General features: G+C 36.2%; 1 protein-coding gene across 19 annotated transcripts in view; it reads right to left on the bottom strand.

Moving 5' to 3' along the window:
- Positions 1 to 17,056, bottom strand: part of SLC4A7 (solute carrier family 4 member 7) — a 93,042-nt gene that overhangs the window by 29,956 nt on the left and 46,030 nt on the right. For 5 of the 19 annotated variants that reach the window (XM_040060956.1, XM_040061017.1, XM_040060946.1 and 2 more), the window contains exons 3-10: positions 16,212 to 16,355; positions 13,889 to 14,024; positions 13,028 to 13,188; positions 10,665 to 10,853; positions 7,587 to 7,955; positions 2,120 to 2,235; positions 1,312 to 1,371; positions 564 to 721 (exon numbers count right to left, since the gene is read on the bottom strand). In XM_040060956.1, the coding sequence (XP_039916890.1) occupies positions 564 to 721; positions 1,312 to 1,371; positions 2,120 to 2,235; positions 7,587 to 7,955; positions 10,665 to 10,853; positions 13,028 to 13,188; positions 13,889 to 14,024; positions 16,212 to 16,355 (1,333 nt within the window). The other 14 variants (XM_040060978.1, XM_040061033.1, XM_040060988.2 and 11 more) reach the window with 8 other exon arrangements.

The raw sequence follows: 17,056 nt of genomic DNA, 5'->3' as shown, positions 1-17,056 counted from the left end.
ACTGAAAACAGCTTCCATGTATTAGCTGCAGATTGACTACTTCAATGTAGATTTAGGCATACAATAAAAAATTGGTTTTCCATCACCTAAGTCACTCATATGCAGAGCATTTGTATAGAAAGAGCAGGTATTCAGATCAGACAGACCTTCAGACTTAGTTTGCTCTTCCACACTTGCAAGCTGTGTCACACTGAAGGGAACTATAACTACCTTCACGCCCATCTTTAAAATGTCAGCATAAACTTGGAAGACTCATTGGTTTTACTCCAAATCAGCTATCAGTTTCAACTCCTCCACTTACTTAAGACAGGATCTTTACATGTATATAGTTTTATATATATATGTGTGTGTGTGTATACAGATATATATATATTATGCATTCAGAAATTTTTGTGACAGATCTTATGCCTTCAAATTTTGCAGCAAATGACTGACATAATGTTAAACAAAACTCTACAACTTTCTGAGCTTAATACAGTATATATAAAAATTTACAGCTATTTGAGATCTTAAATATTATCTTATTGCATAAGTAAAGCCAGACTTTCCAGGCATTTATTTACCGTGTAGGAACTGGAACCTCTGTGAGACCCGAGAGAAGCACAGCAGGGGAGAGCCTCACAAAAGCAATAATAGGTCTTTCTAAAAAATCTACTTCTCCCACTAACACATTTGATGCTTCTGCTCCTGAAGGAATTTTCCTCATGAAGTTCATATCAACCTATTCATACAAAGATGAAACAAGTGTTTATTCCCTTACATTTCTTAGCAGAAATTCCATAACATAATTATGATTATCAGAATTTACTAGACATTTATGCTACAAAGAAAAATTAAAAAGCAAATTAAATATCCCACAATACAGAAAAGACAAACACATTTAGAAAATGTCAGCCAGCCAGCCAAATAATAATAAACTATTTTCTATAAGTTAGAATTACTAACACCTAGTATATTCTAGAAGACTCCAAACTGCATGATCACCTTTCTAATATTATAATGACAAACATTCCATGATAGGACATAAATTAACAAAATCTATGCACAATTAAGTAAAGAGAGTTCATGTAATTACGCATGGTTTCTAGAATGCAGTAATTTATTTCACAGCTGTGCATCTTAAGAATGTCCTCATTTTGCAAAATAATTTGTATATTTATCTTTTCATTCATAAAGAATATGATGGCTGAAAATCTTCATTTCTGTACATGATTACAGAAGTGCATTAGAAAATGGTACAGCACATGAACTCTGTGTTCAAATACACACACACACACAAGCACCAGTGACAATGCTAGCTAGAGAACTTACAGATGGCCTCTTGAGTCCCACACCAAGTGTGCCACAACTACAGTGCCAGGAGGCTGACTCCTGTCCAACAGGAGACAAGGCAGGTGTACACAAGGACAGGCCAAGCAAAAATATAAAAACTGTGACAGAGGAGCAGGAATATATGGCACCTGCCATAATTAATCAGAACTACAGTGTAAGTTAGCCTTCCATAAACGAAATTATTTAACTTGGCTAAACAGTTTTCTTACAGCGTTTCACAGTACAGATGACGCTTCTAACTGAAATTTATAGTAACAGTCACAATGTAACTTGCCCAGCAAATTTAGATTATGAAAGAAATACAAGGGATTTACAGTAGATTTTTTACAAGGTTTCTTTAAGAAAGTTTCGAATGATTAAGATGTACAGCTTTTGTAGAGGAAACTCATTATACATATAAAGCAAATCCTTAAAAGCCCTCTTCACAAACAAAAAAAAGGAACCAACAAAAAGTTCTAAAAAATAAGTTACAACACAATGTGTAAAACTGCTTTCATAAGAGCCTTAATAGCAGATGTGAAAATACCTCCATCTGCATGAGAAAGTATAGCAGCTGCACTCTTACGTTATCAAAACACTGAGAAGATCATCAAACATTTCCCAAGAATTTCAAAACATGTGACACATTTAGCCTAGATCATATTGTGACACAAGTTATCTCTCAGTACCTATTTCAAGTGTACACTGGTACCAGTCTAAGTTGTAACTAAGGGGGAAGTTATAACCAGCACAGTTTTTGTTACATAGTTAATTGATGCTAAACACTAAGGTATTTAATGTTACTTACCTTACTAAAATCAACAGTGCTGTTCTCTCTGCTTCCTCCTGTCCCCGTACCTTTAACATCTCCACTTTTCCCCGTGTCTAAATTTCCAGGTGCTGACTGTGGAGATGCCAATAGCCCTAAATTAAAACAAAGGACATAAGTTCGAAATGGTGCAGGAAACGAACTGAGTGTGCAACACTACCGAAACTCAATGTGGCAGCTTGCTTAACGCAAAAGTGCACGTTATTCAGTAAGTGCCCTACATTAGTATCATAAATGCAACATTAACAAGTCACTGTGTTGTCAAAAAGATGACATAATTTAAAAAATTAAGTATTGCCCCAAATGATGGCCATTTGCAGAACAGTCACCAGAAAACATCAGCTATTTAATCGCAGAAAAGATAACTGCTGGCATTTCAATGCTAACTGATTCAGTAGTTAGTATATAGCATCCTCACCATACTAAGGAGTCCTCAGACACCAAACGCAAACACCTCTAGTCTGCTGAGTGGCAGTTACTGCAATTGTAAAAAGTGCCAGCAAGCCTAAGGCTACAACTACAAGGAATGTAGTCAACTAAGTTAACTAAGCTGTAAAAGTAAGTAGTGTACTACATGAAGGATAGCTTGCAAACCATGCTTTCAATCAACAGACCAAAGCTCCCATTATTCATCCAGCCATATGTTATACTGCATGGAATACAGGCTTAAGCTGAAGAGGCACACGCAAAGTTTTTCACAACATACAGTTTCCCTCTAACACCTGCACCAAAACAAAACTGTGTTATGTATGTTGCTACACTGCCAGCAGCACTGAATTGCAGGTTCAGTAAAGGGTGCAAAGGCAAGTAACCCAAGCATTTAAACACACAGAATTCCATGTTGCATCATGGTTCTCTCTACCCAATTAACATTTAAAAGCTGGTCTAGGCATGCATAACCAAGCCCAATTCCCACCTTTTGAATAACAGAGCTTTTACTTGTTCAGTTTTACATGCATTAGAAGTGCATTTGGCCTTTTTGCTTGTCTACACTAGACCTTTAGCTGCGGTGACAGAACGTGCTTTCACATGCCTTCAAAACCACATCTAGATAAAGACTGAATCCTAAACACTGTATTACATGGAGAAGGTTTGTATGTAGGTCAAGCATCTCCCTAGTGAAGATCCAAAGAAAGCCCTCTCTGGCTATCTTCGGGCCACTGCTCTATCATAACTACTGCCACATAACTACTTGCATACCCCCATGATTATAATTTCTGAATTTTGACTTTTTTTTAGAATTTCAAATGACTATTGAATTCACTTTATCTCATTCCCCTATTTGTTTCCAAAAGAGGCTTTCAAAGAGTCAACATATCAACAAAAACATGCAGGTTCAAGCCTTTACCACTAATTTTAATCCTTCCAGTTCATAAGGGATGTAAGTGGTGTGGGCAGTTTTTCCAGAAGCAAAAATCAAATCAATTTAACAGGCTATCATTGCTTTCATAAATCCTAATATGCACAAGTAATGAGCTAACAGAACAATAACAAAAAACAACAAAAAACATATTCTACTCTTCTGCTCAAATATTTATGTGTTATTCACAAGAATCATATCATCAACCACCTACAAAATCAGCTCATCAAAGTATTTACTGCTTAGGAGTTGATGTTTGTAGAACTAGAAAGAAATCTTAAAAAGCTGTTGCAGAAGAGTGGCAAATATAAAAGTTTAGACATATAAACTTCTTCACTTCTTCCCTTTCTCTGTAGCAATACAGGTAACTTAAAATGTTTTTAACTGGTGAAAGATGAGCCATAATGCATAGTTTTGCACTTTCTGGAAAAACACTGTGAGCAAGAGTAAGCAGAGACTAGAAGATAAAGTGGAGAGAGAATCAAGGAGAAGGACAGAGAATAAGGATTCTACATATTAGTATAAATATCTATTATTTCACTACTAAAGTGATACTGATTCTTCTAAAAGGTTTGCCTTCAAAATTTCTCTGATCAGTCACAGTTAAGGCTCACAAGTTTTGGCACTGACACAGGAACATTTGTCTGATCCTAAACCATGTGTGAATAGTTTTCCTTTCTGTTGGTCTTGCAGCTGGACAGACTGCTGCTCTCACAGGACAGACAATACTGCTCACAGGTTTTCAGACCTGAGCAAGCATTTCCATAGGAGACTGCACTTCATTACTCATATCCATCAATCTGATATTTATAGAGAAACTCTGAACAACAACAACAACAAATCTTCTTTAATAGTGAAACATTTCTACTCCAATGTCGTATTAATAAAAGAACTTATTTCCCTCTCCTCTCCAGTTCAGTAGATGTAAACTCAAGGACAGCTACCTAGTAGTACTTTTCAGATTGTACGACAGAGAAACTCATTGTTACCAAGGTACTGAAGGGATCCTTAAGAAAACAGCACTCTTCCTCATGTTAGGCAGATGGACCACTTGCCTCCTCTGAAAGACTACAGTGGAGTGAACCTTGAGTAATTTGAAATAAAACCTCATAAACTCAAGGTACTTATAATTACACCTTCATTAAAGATCATGTGCTTTTTCTAGCCAACTACACTTAATGCTGCGATCACAAAAATCTAATCAACATCTTCCACAGAAAAAAGAAAGCAAGAGGATTACATACGTGTGTCTCACATCTGTTTCATAGAAAAAGATGATTAATATATGAGCTCAACACCTCAGCATGATTATTTCAAAATAACTGTACTTAGAAAGGCAAAATTTATATAATACATACCTTCTAAATATGAAGTTCACCATATTTGTATTTAAGGAAATTAAAATCAATTTTTAAAACTAAATTCCAATGCAGCTCTAATGTGAAAAAAAATGTTCAAATTACTACTAGAGAGCAAATATGCAAACTTTTCTGAATTACTATTTTCAGGAAGCAATTACTGTAAGAGGAAAGCTGTTGTAAATGTTATTTTGCTCAGTTTTAAAGTACATTTATCAGTTGACCAAAAGGCTTCTTAAAACAGATTTCTTTGCTGTTGTTCACAGACATTATGAAACCTCAGTGATGCTGGTAAATTAACAGTGTTAATTTTTAGCTGTGACACAGCTCACTTCCCAGCCCTTCCTATGGAATTCATTATTTAACAGTTCAAAGATGGGAAAACAAACACTGCTCTTCAACTTATGACAACATTAAAAAACATTATTAAGAGAAGCCTTTGTCTGGTTGACTTACTATGAACTTATGACTGGTTGATTAAAATTAAGTGGTAGACCAAAGGTGTGTCTCTTTTCCCTCATTTTACAGTAAGTTCAGTAACCTTCCAGCTATTTATGAAAACGAAAAAATAAAAGTCTGAATAACACAAGGCAAATGACAGAGGAAAGTAAACAAAAAAAAGCCACCTATTAGAATATTAACACAGTTCCTCACACTCACAGGAGGTAAACCAAACTCGATCATACCGATGTGCAAAATGTATTCAGACTGCAACATTCTGAATTACTAGAGAGGTGATACAGACCATAACCTATAGTGGAATGGACCAGGAAGATTATTTTTTTCCTTAAGTAATATCAGGAAGTTGACTTCCTCGGCCGGGTTTTCTTTTGACTCTTGTCTCCCAAGACAGAGATTGATACAGTTGCAGCCCTGAAGTCACAGTCTGAGAATGTCTTCAAAAGCAACTCTAAGGAAAAAACGTGTCTTTCTGTGGTCAGATGATTCCTTGAACTAAAAAAAGGGGGGAAACCCCAGAAAACAAAAAAAAATCTTAATTGTTGGTGTTTATCATTCTCTGTGAAGACTTATGGATTAACTGGGAAATCACCTCTTTCAGACTTTTTTCTTTATGAGAAACATTCGCATGAGGAACAGAAGTGATTTGAACATGACTTGGAGATTCTAGCAGAAAGCCTTATCAGTGATAACAGTAATAGCATCATGTACTTGAGCTTCATTTATTTGCCTTCTCCTGGATTCTAAATATCTTGTGTCTGGCATGCTGTCATTCCTGTCAGAAAAATGAGAACTGGAAAAACAATTACAGCTATTATTTTACTTCTGATTTCTAAGCACATTTGGAAGATGACCTGTGACAGAATTACCATCATGTGAATTCTCTTAATTTCCCATAAGGAAGTCAGAAAAAGAGACTTGTGTTTGCTCTTCTGAATTTAAGTAACGATGAGGCCTCTATACTTCAACTGAAGATAAGAAACTATGACATAGTTTCTTTCCTTTTCAGACACTTGCCTGCCAATGTGAAAAGGCAGATAACCACAGCCTCTTCTCTGTCAGCATATTTCCGCTGCTATATGTAACAATGTGCTCTTACTTATCAAACAAGTGAGGAAGAAACCAAGCAAAGCCTCAACTGATGGAAGAACTGAGGGAGATCAACCCCTCACTTCCAACATAGAGGCCTAAAGCAGTCAAACCTACAAGCTAGATTTTGGAAAGACAAATTTCTAGGAAGGGGAGGAAGAGCCTGGAGACCAAAATGAAAGATGATCTCTCCCGCCTTAAAAACACAATCTGACAAGAAGAATTGTGAAGTTTCTAAATAGGTGGTAATTCTGCAAAAGTAAAGCAAGTGTAACAGTATGTATGCAGAATGGACAAGTTATGAAACTTTTACTAAAAGCATTTCAAGAAAGGACAGAAAGTTCTAACAGTCTCTTTCAACCTTTCTATACACCTACATACATTTTTACATATAAAGAAGAATAGCTTTGCAGATAACAAAATAATAAATTGCTGAGCTCTGGCCTACAAGCTCCTAAGTACTGTTATTACTATAACATATTACTAACTACTGCAATTACAAGCTCCTAACTACTGTCTCCAATTTTGCACGCCAAAAACAACAAAACACTGATGGAGTGACCGATGCTGAAGCAGTGTACTAATGGAGAACTATCCAGAAACAGCTGCAGGTGAACTGAACCTGACAATTTTATCAGTTAACTACTGCTGGTTTTAACAGTCACGGTTTTAAAAAGCACAAAAGCAAAAATAAAACTGCCTGAAGGCTTCACGATACAACTAAACTATGAATGCCACTGATAATTGTATCCTTCCCTATTCTTTTCATGCTCACCTCTAATACTTTACCATGGTTTCAGCTGTACCTACCTCAGGATAGCAAAAACTGGTTTAAAACGTTAACTCAACCACTGACAAAACCAAAGCAAAACCTGCTACGGACTGTAGGTGAGTGAAAGGAAAAGGCCACCATTTTTGACATTTTGCTTATATATTAGATTTTAAAACCATATTCCTTTTTAATTACACAAATGAATGTTAATTAAAGAATTTCTTGCTCGCTTAAGTTAAAAGCTAAAAAGTTAAAAACGCCAAACAGGGAAACGGTCACAACTGAGAAGAAATAAACATGCAGGCAGAGGTAACAGTTATCTTGTTTCTTTGTGCCAAAAACATTGCAATGCAAGTGATCCAGATGCAAAGAGCATCACACATGGACAGCTTAAATTTCAATAGTTGCCTGGTGTTTTGCCAATATTTTCCTCTGTCTTCTTTTCCTGGCTTTCCTGCACTTCTAAGTCCTCCTCAGGTGGGTGGATTACTACTGCTGGAATATCATCACTGGCAGGTGACACCAGCAATTCCTTGCCCTGAAGAGGGCTTGGCTGGGCACTTGTGGTTGGCGGGAGCCTGCAGGTAGGGCTGGAGGGTGGTGTGTTTTGAGGGGTGGTTACGGGGGTTGTACACCTTGAGGCTGCCGGGGTCCCAGCTCTTGAAGAAGGAAGAAGGTAACTGAGAAGAACCGACAAACGGCTGTCTCCTCTCAGGGAAAGATTGGAGGCAGAGAGACCTGTTCGCAAAGAGTGGCGGGAGGCTGAAAGGCCTTCCCCTGAGATAAAACAAACGGAACACCATGAGGCTTACAAAAGGGATATACTGTATTAAATTAAAACAAAACAAACCCACACAGATACAAATATGCATTAACAATTCACACAGTAAATTGCAAGCTTTATGGGCCAAAGTGTCATACTCATGCAAGCAGGGTAAGAGATAAGAGCAAATCTGGTATCAGACACTAGGAAAGTCAGAAATTACTGAGGAGTAATAATTAGAATGCCAAAGATCTGAGGGAGAAGATACTATCTTAAGTCAGAGTAAGATTTGTTAACAAAAAAAATTTATCTCTTGAAACTGACTCTTCAATTTTTCTAGAATTCCAACTCCAAATTGCACAGCAGTAGTTCATCCATCCGAAAAATAAACTAAAAAAATCATTAGCAACCAAAACATTACAAGACTTCAGTTAACTCCATCCATTATAGACAAAGAATTATTAATTTTTAAGAAGTAATCTTGACCAAACATATCTGAATGTGTTAAATGCAACTGTCTTCCAATACAAATCCTGTTTTACTGAGAATTTTCCCAAGCAGCTGTAGTCTAATGTATATTTTTGAAGAGGGCACAAAAATGAGATACAAAGCCCCCTTCTCCATATCCTCTTGCTGTGACTTACCAGTAGCCCCACATGCCTAAAACCAAATATTTCTCCAAAATCCCTTGTTACTTTTGTTGCTCTAGTTTCCAAGTCCCACTACTCTCACAGGAAGAGAACACAGTCTTGTGATGGTTCCTTCAGACTGGAGTTTGTAATGGATTTCAGTTCTTCCTTAAGCAGGAAGAGAGACTGTTTATGCTCATATTAGTGCTTCCATTAAAAGGTCTAGTGACACCGTTTCTCCCATTTGCCACAAACAAGGACGACCAGTCTCCTTGAAAACATCACTGATGACTTCTCCTACAATCCAAAACATGCCGGTTTCATGTACCATGCCATCAAGCAAGGAAACAGCAAACTAGGCACATTTACTCTCACATTTAGAGCAAGCACTACAGAGACCAGTAAGTTGAACAACTCCAGGATAATTAACAAGAAGGAGGTGCAGAAAGCATGCCTAGGTAAAGGTCACATACATTCCCCTCCCCCCAAACAATGAAAGAGTGGATCCTACAGATACAAACCTGATTTAAGAACAAAAGCCTCAAAACTCAACTATTAAAACATCAAAACTGCAGAGCAGAAAAGAGAACCAAGAGAGCAGACTTGGTTGCTTTTGCCTATATTAATCACTACCGTAATAACTAACTTCTGTGGTAAATCATGAATGTGAGATGTCATAACACACACCTCCAAGTGGTCTAAGAACTAATATGCACATATGCATGTGTGGCTTACCAGCTCATTAGATGGTTACTAAAGGATAATAAAGAGAAAAGTAAATCAGTATATGCCGACTAGGAGTTCATCATATTATACTGGTTTCTTGTTTCAGCATATATCCCATAATCTCTTGTAGAAAGAGTATTAAGAATAAAATGCCCTAAAAAATGGAAGTGATACACGAAAGGTAACTGACAAGAAAGAGACCTCAAATTCACAGAATTATACCTGGGGATAACGGTGTGCAAAGATGGGCGAAACCAAGTCTGTGTGCGTGAAATTTTCATGTTCGCTGAATGCAATATGAAAGTCAGGAGTTACAGAAGACATTATGCTTTTAGATAAATTAACTGCATTTTCATTCTTGAAAAAATAAATCTGAAACTATTAGAGAAATATTTAAGCATATATAATATATTCACTGGCTAACAAAAACTATCAGCAAGCTCAGGCCTTCACTGGAGAATACTCCAGCGTATGTAGCTCCTAACAAGCACTTAACTAAGTGAAAAATATTCTAAGCAATGAGGCATTTTTCAAGATAGAAAAGGAAGTTCACTTCAAGGACTGATCCATGAAATCAGAATTAAGTTTTAACCAGAGTAAAAAATTTCATTTGAAATTCTATGTGTCTTATTTAATGCAAGGCAAAAGAAAACAAAGAACAGAGATGAAAATAGAGGCCCCATAAAATCACAGGAATACAAGTAAGCTGCTCTGTAGTTCATATTGCTATTTAGGATTTGGGACAGGATGTCTAGAATAGATTTTCAGGAAGTGGTAAAAAAAGATATGGTGTAGCTTGTAAAAATATTATTAATACCTTTCTTGAGTTTGGGACTTTTGTTCCCATTAGAACCCTTCTCTACAAAACAAGGTAAAAATAAACAGTGTCCCAGCTAACAGTACTACCTTCACCATTGGTTTAGCAAACTTCTTGTCAAATGAACATAACACTGGGTTAAAACACAGTAATTGTCACCATCACTGAACAATGATCACTAAATCTCTCGTGCAAAGACTGTAAAAGCAAGTAGGATCCATCTGACACACGTATAAGTTAGGCCACGATGCTGAAATTCCTCCGACATCGCACATTTTATTTAAGCATATATTAAAAAACATTAGGATCAATGTAGGTCTACTACTATACCTCAAAATAGTAACGCATGCTATGGTATACAGGCAGGAGTAGAATATTTGAGTAAATTAAAAAATATCATCCACAGCTACACATCACACACACTGTTGTTAGTTCTTTGCTCATCAAGAAGGAAACACTTATCTGTTATTACCAGCTGACCTTTCCTTCATCTCCCAGTGAGAACATCATTTACCAGGTTAGTACGGACTGGATGCTACAACTTATCTCACCATTTCGTTCAAGCAAGTGAGGGTCAGAATGTTTCTTGCCTATATCTGCGAAAGACCGAACTAGAGGAATCCGACTGCTGAATTTTTTCTCATTCTGATGATGGTGCCTCTTTAGAAGAGCCTCTCTCACATTCTCTCTTATGGACTCATCCAGCTGGCCAGAGGCAATCATGTTGTCCAAAACCATATCTACACAATAACAAAAGAAGAAAAAAGAAAATTATATAGGTAGCTACGAAATCTCTTTCACCTCACTCAAGCACTGTAGTTGCATCAAATAATAAAAGAAAATCAAAATCTATTTAAAAAGAAAAGTCTTCTCTTTAGCAAAACCATCTTCAAGAATCCACAGGAAATTTTCAAAGACATCACTAAACAGGCAAATGTGATAATAAGAAAAGCACAATATGCAGATCCAAGAGAGAGTATTTATTCGCAGCATCATTTCAAGAAATTAATTACTTAGTACTTTATAATTTATAGCCATTTACTTCAACTTTCAATGGAAAGTCACTTTCAAAGAAATATTTTTTGTATTCAACAAACCTACACTAAGACTGAGTACACAAACACAATGGAAAATTTATGACAGACTTAACCTGGTGTTACCTACTTTTAAAATTATATACAACTATATAAAAGTGAAAGTTTGTATTGAATGAGATGAATTAGACAACTCCTGTCATGTTCAGATGCTCCAAACTCCTGAGACTCTCTAACGAACTTCATGTGATTAACATGTTTCAGAAGAGGAAGTATGAAACAAAATCCAGGTGTATGATCTAAAACAAACTATTCATCTGCCAAACAACACCAAGTTTCAAAACGACATCTCACCAGTATGCTCACACCAGGAACGAAAGCCTACATACCAGGGAAAATATTTACTGTGGTTTCTTAGGGGACCTTTTTTTTTTTTAAATAATAGTAAAAAATAAAATAAATTCATAAAATATCTCAACCTGCAAAAAGCAGTACAAACCTATGTAACAAATTTTTAAATATATTGCCCCGGTTTTAACAAATGTATCGAGACTTAAGTGCAGTGTTAAACTGAAATTGCATACAACTTCTCACAATGAAAAATATTAGGATTCAGGGTAGGGCTCTGTCCCTACTAACAGAACATCAAGCAGTAAACTTTCTGAGATCACTGGTAACACACAGCTACTTGTTACAGGTTCTCAAAAGGAAACCTGCCACCCTCTCTCTCCTACTATGAGTAAGAAACAATATTACCTACTGGGTATTCCTGGCTCCCGGTAACAAGACAACACATTTGTACACAGAGCACCGCTAACCCACATGCTTCACAGTGACACCTAAAATTAACTTGAAACAAATTCACACAAATCTCTTAAGGCATCCTAGTTCCAACTAAAATACCTGTTACTCAGAGCACTGGTTACACACAATTAAGCAACTGCTTTCCTTATGTAGTAAGATTATCACTAAATCAATTACTAAAAATAAAATTATAAACCAAAACATTACATTTACAAACGATGTACTGAACACTCTTGCTCGGTAAGTCAGAAAAACAGGAAGAGAATACCAACTTCCTGAGTGAATTTCAAGGACTTCAAAACAAGAAAACATTTCAAATATTGACAAAGTTTTTAAGGTGAAAACACCTTGTCCTTCACGTACACGTCGGTCAACCCTAAATCTAATATGATTCCTGAGAAGCATTCCACTGTGTGGTACCTGTAGCAAGAGATACCAGGAAAATTATGTAAAACTAATTCAAATATATTTAGAGCAAGCAGACATATATAATGTATATATATGTGCATGTATTTATATATTTTATATACATACATATATATATATATAAAAGTCTTCAAAGCTGCCTGTATAGTATCCAAAATGACCACGTGATTAGTGAGGACACTCAACACAGTAGGTCAAACAACATGTACAAAATTTATTTCTGCTCACCTCTTATAAAGGTGAAAAAAATACCAGATGTGCAACAACCAACTGCACTAATGGCATGAAGTTAACATCAGCCAAAATATGATTAATAATTAGGGTACTAAAGTGCACAAATAACTCCTAAAATGTTCTGGCAGATATTTACAATTCATCTGTAGAAACAAAGACAAAGAAGACATTAAGGGCAAGTTCTGGGCCTTATCCTAAAATACATACTAAGGAGCTCCTACCCATCTAGCATCGCTTTTTGTAAGTGAAGTTTGTAAGACTAATTCCTCTCAACCAGATCAAAAAAAAATACAGCAAGCATGCACATACCTGTTTCTTCAACACAGTATTTTCAAGAACATAGACATCAGCAAAAGCACCTCAAATTATAGATCAAAAGGTAGGGATAAAATATTTTAAAAAATTTTTGCTGCAACCTGCTATCTCATCAAGCGTGTTGGCTCTCATGTCCAACATGACCGTCCCATTAAGAATACAGCTCCGCAGTTCAAAGAGACTGTGCAGAGACAGAGTTGCTACGTAAGGCTTGCTCCATCGATCACCGCCATCTTCAACATCCTCTTCAAACTTCAGCCACCTGAAATGCATTCACATATACACATCACATTTCTCATGGAAGGAAAATTTGGCAATCTATTCCACTCTTCCATGTGGCTTAGGCATGACAGAACAGAAAATTCCACGTGATCATAATAGTTTTCATTTTCTCAGAAGACAGCCCAACTGATTAACATTTTTATCTGGCCTTAATAACCACATTCAGCTGTTTCAGTTTTTACTTATTTTGTTTCTTTTAGCTTGACCAATACCTATTCCCATGTTCTTGTGAAGAATATGGCAGTCTGCCTTATTACCTGATTTGCACCTTGATTTCATTAGTATTTTAGGATTAGAAAGCTGTCTGAAACATACCATATAGCATGTTCAAGTCTCCTAAGGCTGCTAAGCCAGACATTTAAGAACTATAACACTTGAAACTATAAACTGATCTTGATTCCCACTCACAGGCATTACGCAAATTGAGTTTCTACAAAAGTTAAGGAGTTATGCAACAAGGCAGCTGGAACTACCGAATGCAGAAGAATTCAACACAATGCATACGCAGAAGGAAGTAACTAGACCAGTAAGGGACAAGAAGAACTAAAGTTTTGGGTTGCTGAGCATGAATTGAGTAAACAACTCCTATAGACAATGAATATTCTAAGCCAAACCTGGTATGCAATTCTTTGAAATAAAATTACTGTGATATATCTTGAAACAATCTACTCCAAACATACCTAGCAGTTTCTCTCCATTCATATTCTTCTCCATCCCTGAAGCAAAGTTCATCCATTTCAGTGAAGAGATCATGAGGAATGTGTTCATCATCATCTTCAGTACCCAAGATAAACTGTACTCTTTGAGATGGTGTGTCTTGAAGAAAAGGAGAAACTGAATAATTAGAAGAATTCATACTTCTATGAAACAAGAAACACTACATAACAGTAAAATCTCCTGCCCTCAGCTAGAAATACACAGGACAACATCCTCTTTAAGAGGGAAGAGGAACAAAGGAAACATACTTGTGCTTTAAAGAAGGCTCTCTGAAAATTTTGCACTATTTCTGAAAACAAAACATTTGGAAATCCATGTTTATGAAAATTAATCAACTATTTTTGGCTCTTCTGTAGATTGCCAATATGAAAATTAACATCAACAGCAGATTTGATTTTAAAAAGAGTAGAAATTAATATACCAAAACACTAGAAACCTTGTTTTCATTTTGAGAACTAAATAATTAATACCATCATGACACAAGACACTAAAGAAGAAAAAGTTAAAAAATGGGCTGATGGAAACTTGCTTACAGATCAGCTACCCAAGCAATAGTTCAAGACAGTCATCAGTGAGCAGCCAGGCACTCACTGTTAGGCCAGCAGATTTTTCTGTGGTCTGTTACTATTTATGTAGGATAAAATTTTTTCATTGCATGGTTGGAGCACTCTGCATAAATTAACATAAGAAAGTAGAAAACTATGTGGCTGAAGTGTCCAGAAAATATTTTAACTTCTCATAGTATAATGCCTAGTGGAATAGGCTCAGTAAGTTGCTAGAAAATCAAACTATCCTTATTGATCAAGTAAGTACTGGATTTCAACTAACATGAGCAAAACTTTAAAAGACCCACCAATTAAGCCACATGATTTTATAAATACTTTTAATACTTACACAAAGATTTTTTTTCAACTCAAGCAGATTTTCATATTACAAGGGTTCAATACTGTATTATTTGCAATGTTACCTCAAGGAAGGTCAGAGAGAAAAAATCCAGGTAAATCTCAATTTTAATTTTTTAATTTTTTCAATTTTTAAAAATCTTAACTTTGTTCACTAAAACATCACTCTCACAGCTGTTATACACGAATATACAACTGTAGGCTTCTACTGTAGAAGGAAGACGGCTTTTTAGATTTAAACATAAGTTCTGAGTTACTAACAAAGTTCATTCCAAATTGAGTTTTGATACAGCATTTTTATTCTGGTATACGCCACCATCCAGTAGCGTAATTCTGAAATGTGCTCTTGAATGCAAACAGCATTCATTATCAGTTAAGGTCTATAGCAGATTGTTTCCATCCCAAAACCAACATACCCCAGAATCTTGCCAAACCCTGAGCGTACAGTATACAGAAGGAACCAGAACAGAGAAGTGAATTTCTATCAACTTAATATCACTTGTGTCTTCAAAAACTGTACAGCAAGGCTCTACAAACATAATATCAATTATAATAATTGGTATTTGGGAGGGGAGGCCTTGAAGATGGCTGAAACCAAGAACCACAGGAGAACAGTAAAAGGAGATTTGTCAAAGCATTTCCATTTGAGAACTCCTTTGTTTCAGGTACTGGCCCCATTAGAACATGCTGCTAGTCATTTAAAGGTAATAGTGAACAACATGGAGTCCAAACTTAAATTCAAACACTGCACCCATGATTTGCCCATTTATGGCAGCCTAGGAATAAAAGTGGACTTAAGGTCTTAAAGAAAAACTGCTAAGCATACAGCCAGATACTTTCATTTCAGAGAATGATATGACAAAATTGTCATCTCTTGAGGATAGTAGAGGTGGGGAAGCAATTTGTGATCCAAACCAAAAGCTTATGTATGAGGCAGTACAATTCCTTTACTAACAGACAGCAAGAAGGTTGAAGTAAGTATTTAAATAAAATAAGATCATTGATCAAATTACCATGGCAAATGCTGCTTTTCACAGCTACATGCTTAGTTTCAAAAATCAGAGGAAGAAGCATACACGACTACACAATCTGAAAAAAGGTGTCTAATTTAAATAACACAGATTTTCATGCTACAGGAGAGCATTACAAAGCTCTAGTCTAACCTATTCTGTGCAGGCTGCTGAACATTCATGCAGACAGCTGGACCAAGTCCAACAGCTTCTAACTTAGATAAAACACAACCACGAAATCCTTGTCTGATTGTACACAAAAAGACATCAATTACAGTGAGAATAAAAGAAATAGCACAAAACAACATTTAAGCACAGAGTAGCTACTGAAGTTTATTTTCAGGAGACGTGAAGAACATGCACAAATTTCTTACCATATGATGGAGATTCCCGGCCATCCTCTCTATCAGTTTCTTTTTCTTTTTTTCTTCTGTGGTGCCTGTGCCCACGATGTCTATGCCGTCGACGGCCTTGCTTTCCAAGTGGGACGTGAACTCCAATATACACAGCTCTGTGGCCTTTTCAAGAAAGTTTAAAAGGACACAAGTAAATAAAAAATGACCTACTGCCCAAATTTAGTATCTAAAGACAAGGGGTTTAAGAAATAGAAATCCAAAAGCACTTGACAAAATTACCTTTAGTGAACTAACATGACCATTTCCTTTCTGTCCTTCCAGGGTGTCAAGGAACTAGTGCTATATTAGGTCATATTCTTATTCAGTTTAAAAATTCACTTGTGAGACATGTAATAATACAGACATGCAAATCTGACCTGGAACACTGAAAGAAGCTACTTGATAAATACAAGGCCAAGGCAGAGAAATTACATGACAGTCCTCTATTTTTTGCAGGGATTCGTATCAGGACAGTTTTAAGAATGGCAAAATAATCTCCTGGTTCAGCTTATTAACTTCATCAAGAAATTACCCTTTGTTAAGAGTCTGAAAGTAGTTTACTTGTCCTTGAAAGAGCTGCCAATATTTCCTCAAGTAGCACATAACACATCAAGGTGTTCTATTACACCATTTACTTAGTATCAGGAACATAAAAGGAACTTCTATTTTGAAATGCGTATCAACGTGTCAAATAACTTCCAGAGATATTGGGGTGGGTTTTTTTCCTATTCTAGAATGCTTTAATAAATTTAGAAGCACATCCTCAAATTAATGCAAACTGCTCTTTAAGACATATACTTTCAACATCTTGCTTTTCCTTTGAC

The sequence above is a fragment of the Hirundo rustica genome, chromosome 1, assembly GCF_015227805.2.
Source record: "Hirundo rustica isolate bHirRus1 chromosome 1, bHirRus1.pri.v3, whole genome shotgun sequence".
Classification (NCBI taxonomy): Eukaryota; Metazoa; Chordata; class Aves; order Passeriformes; family Hirundinidae; genus Hirundo; species Hirundo rustica.
This window is presented reverse-complemented; position numbering and strand designations above follow the sequence as displayed.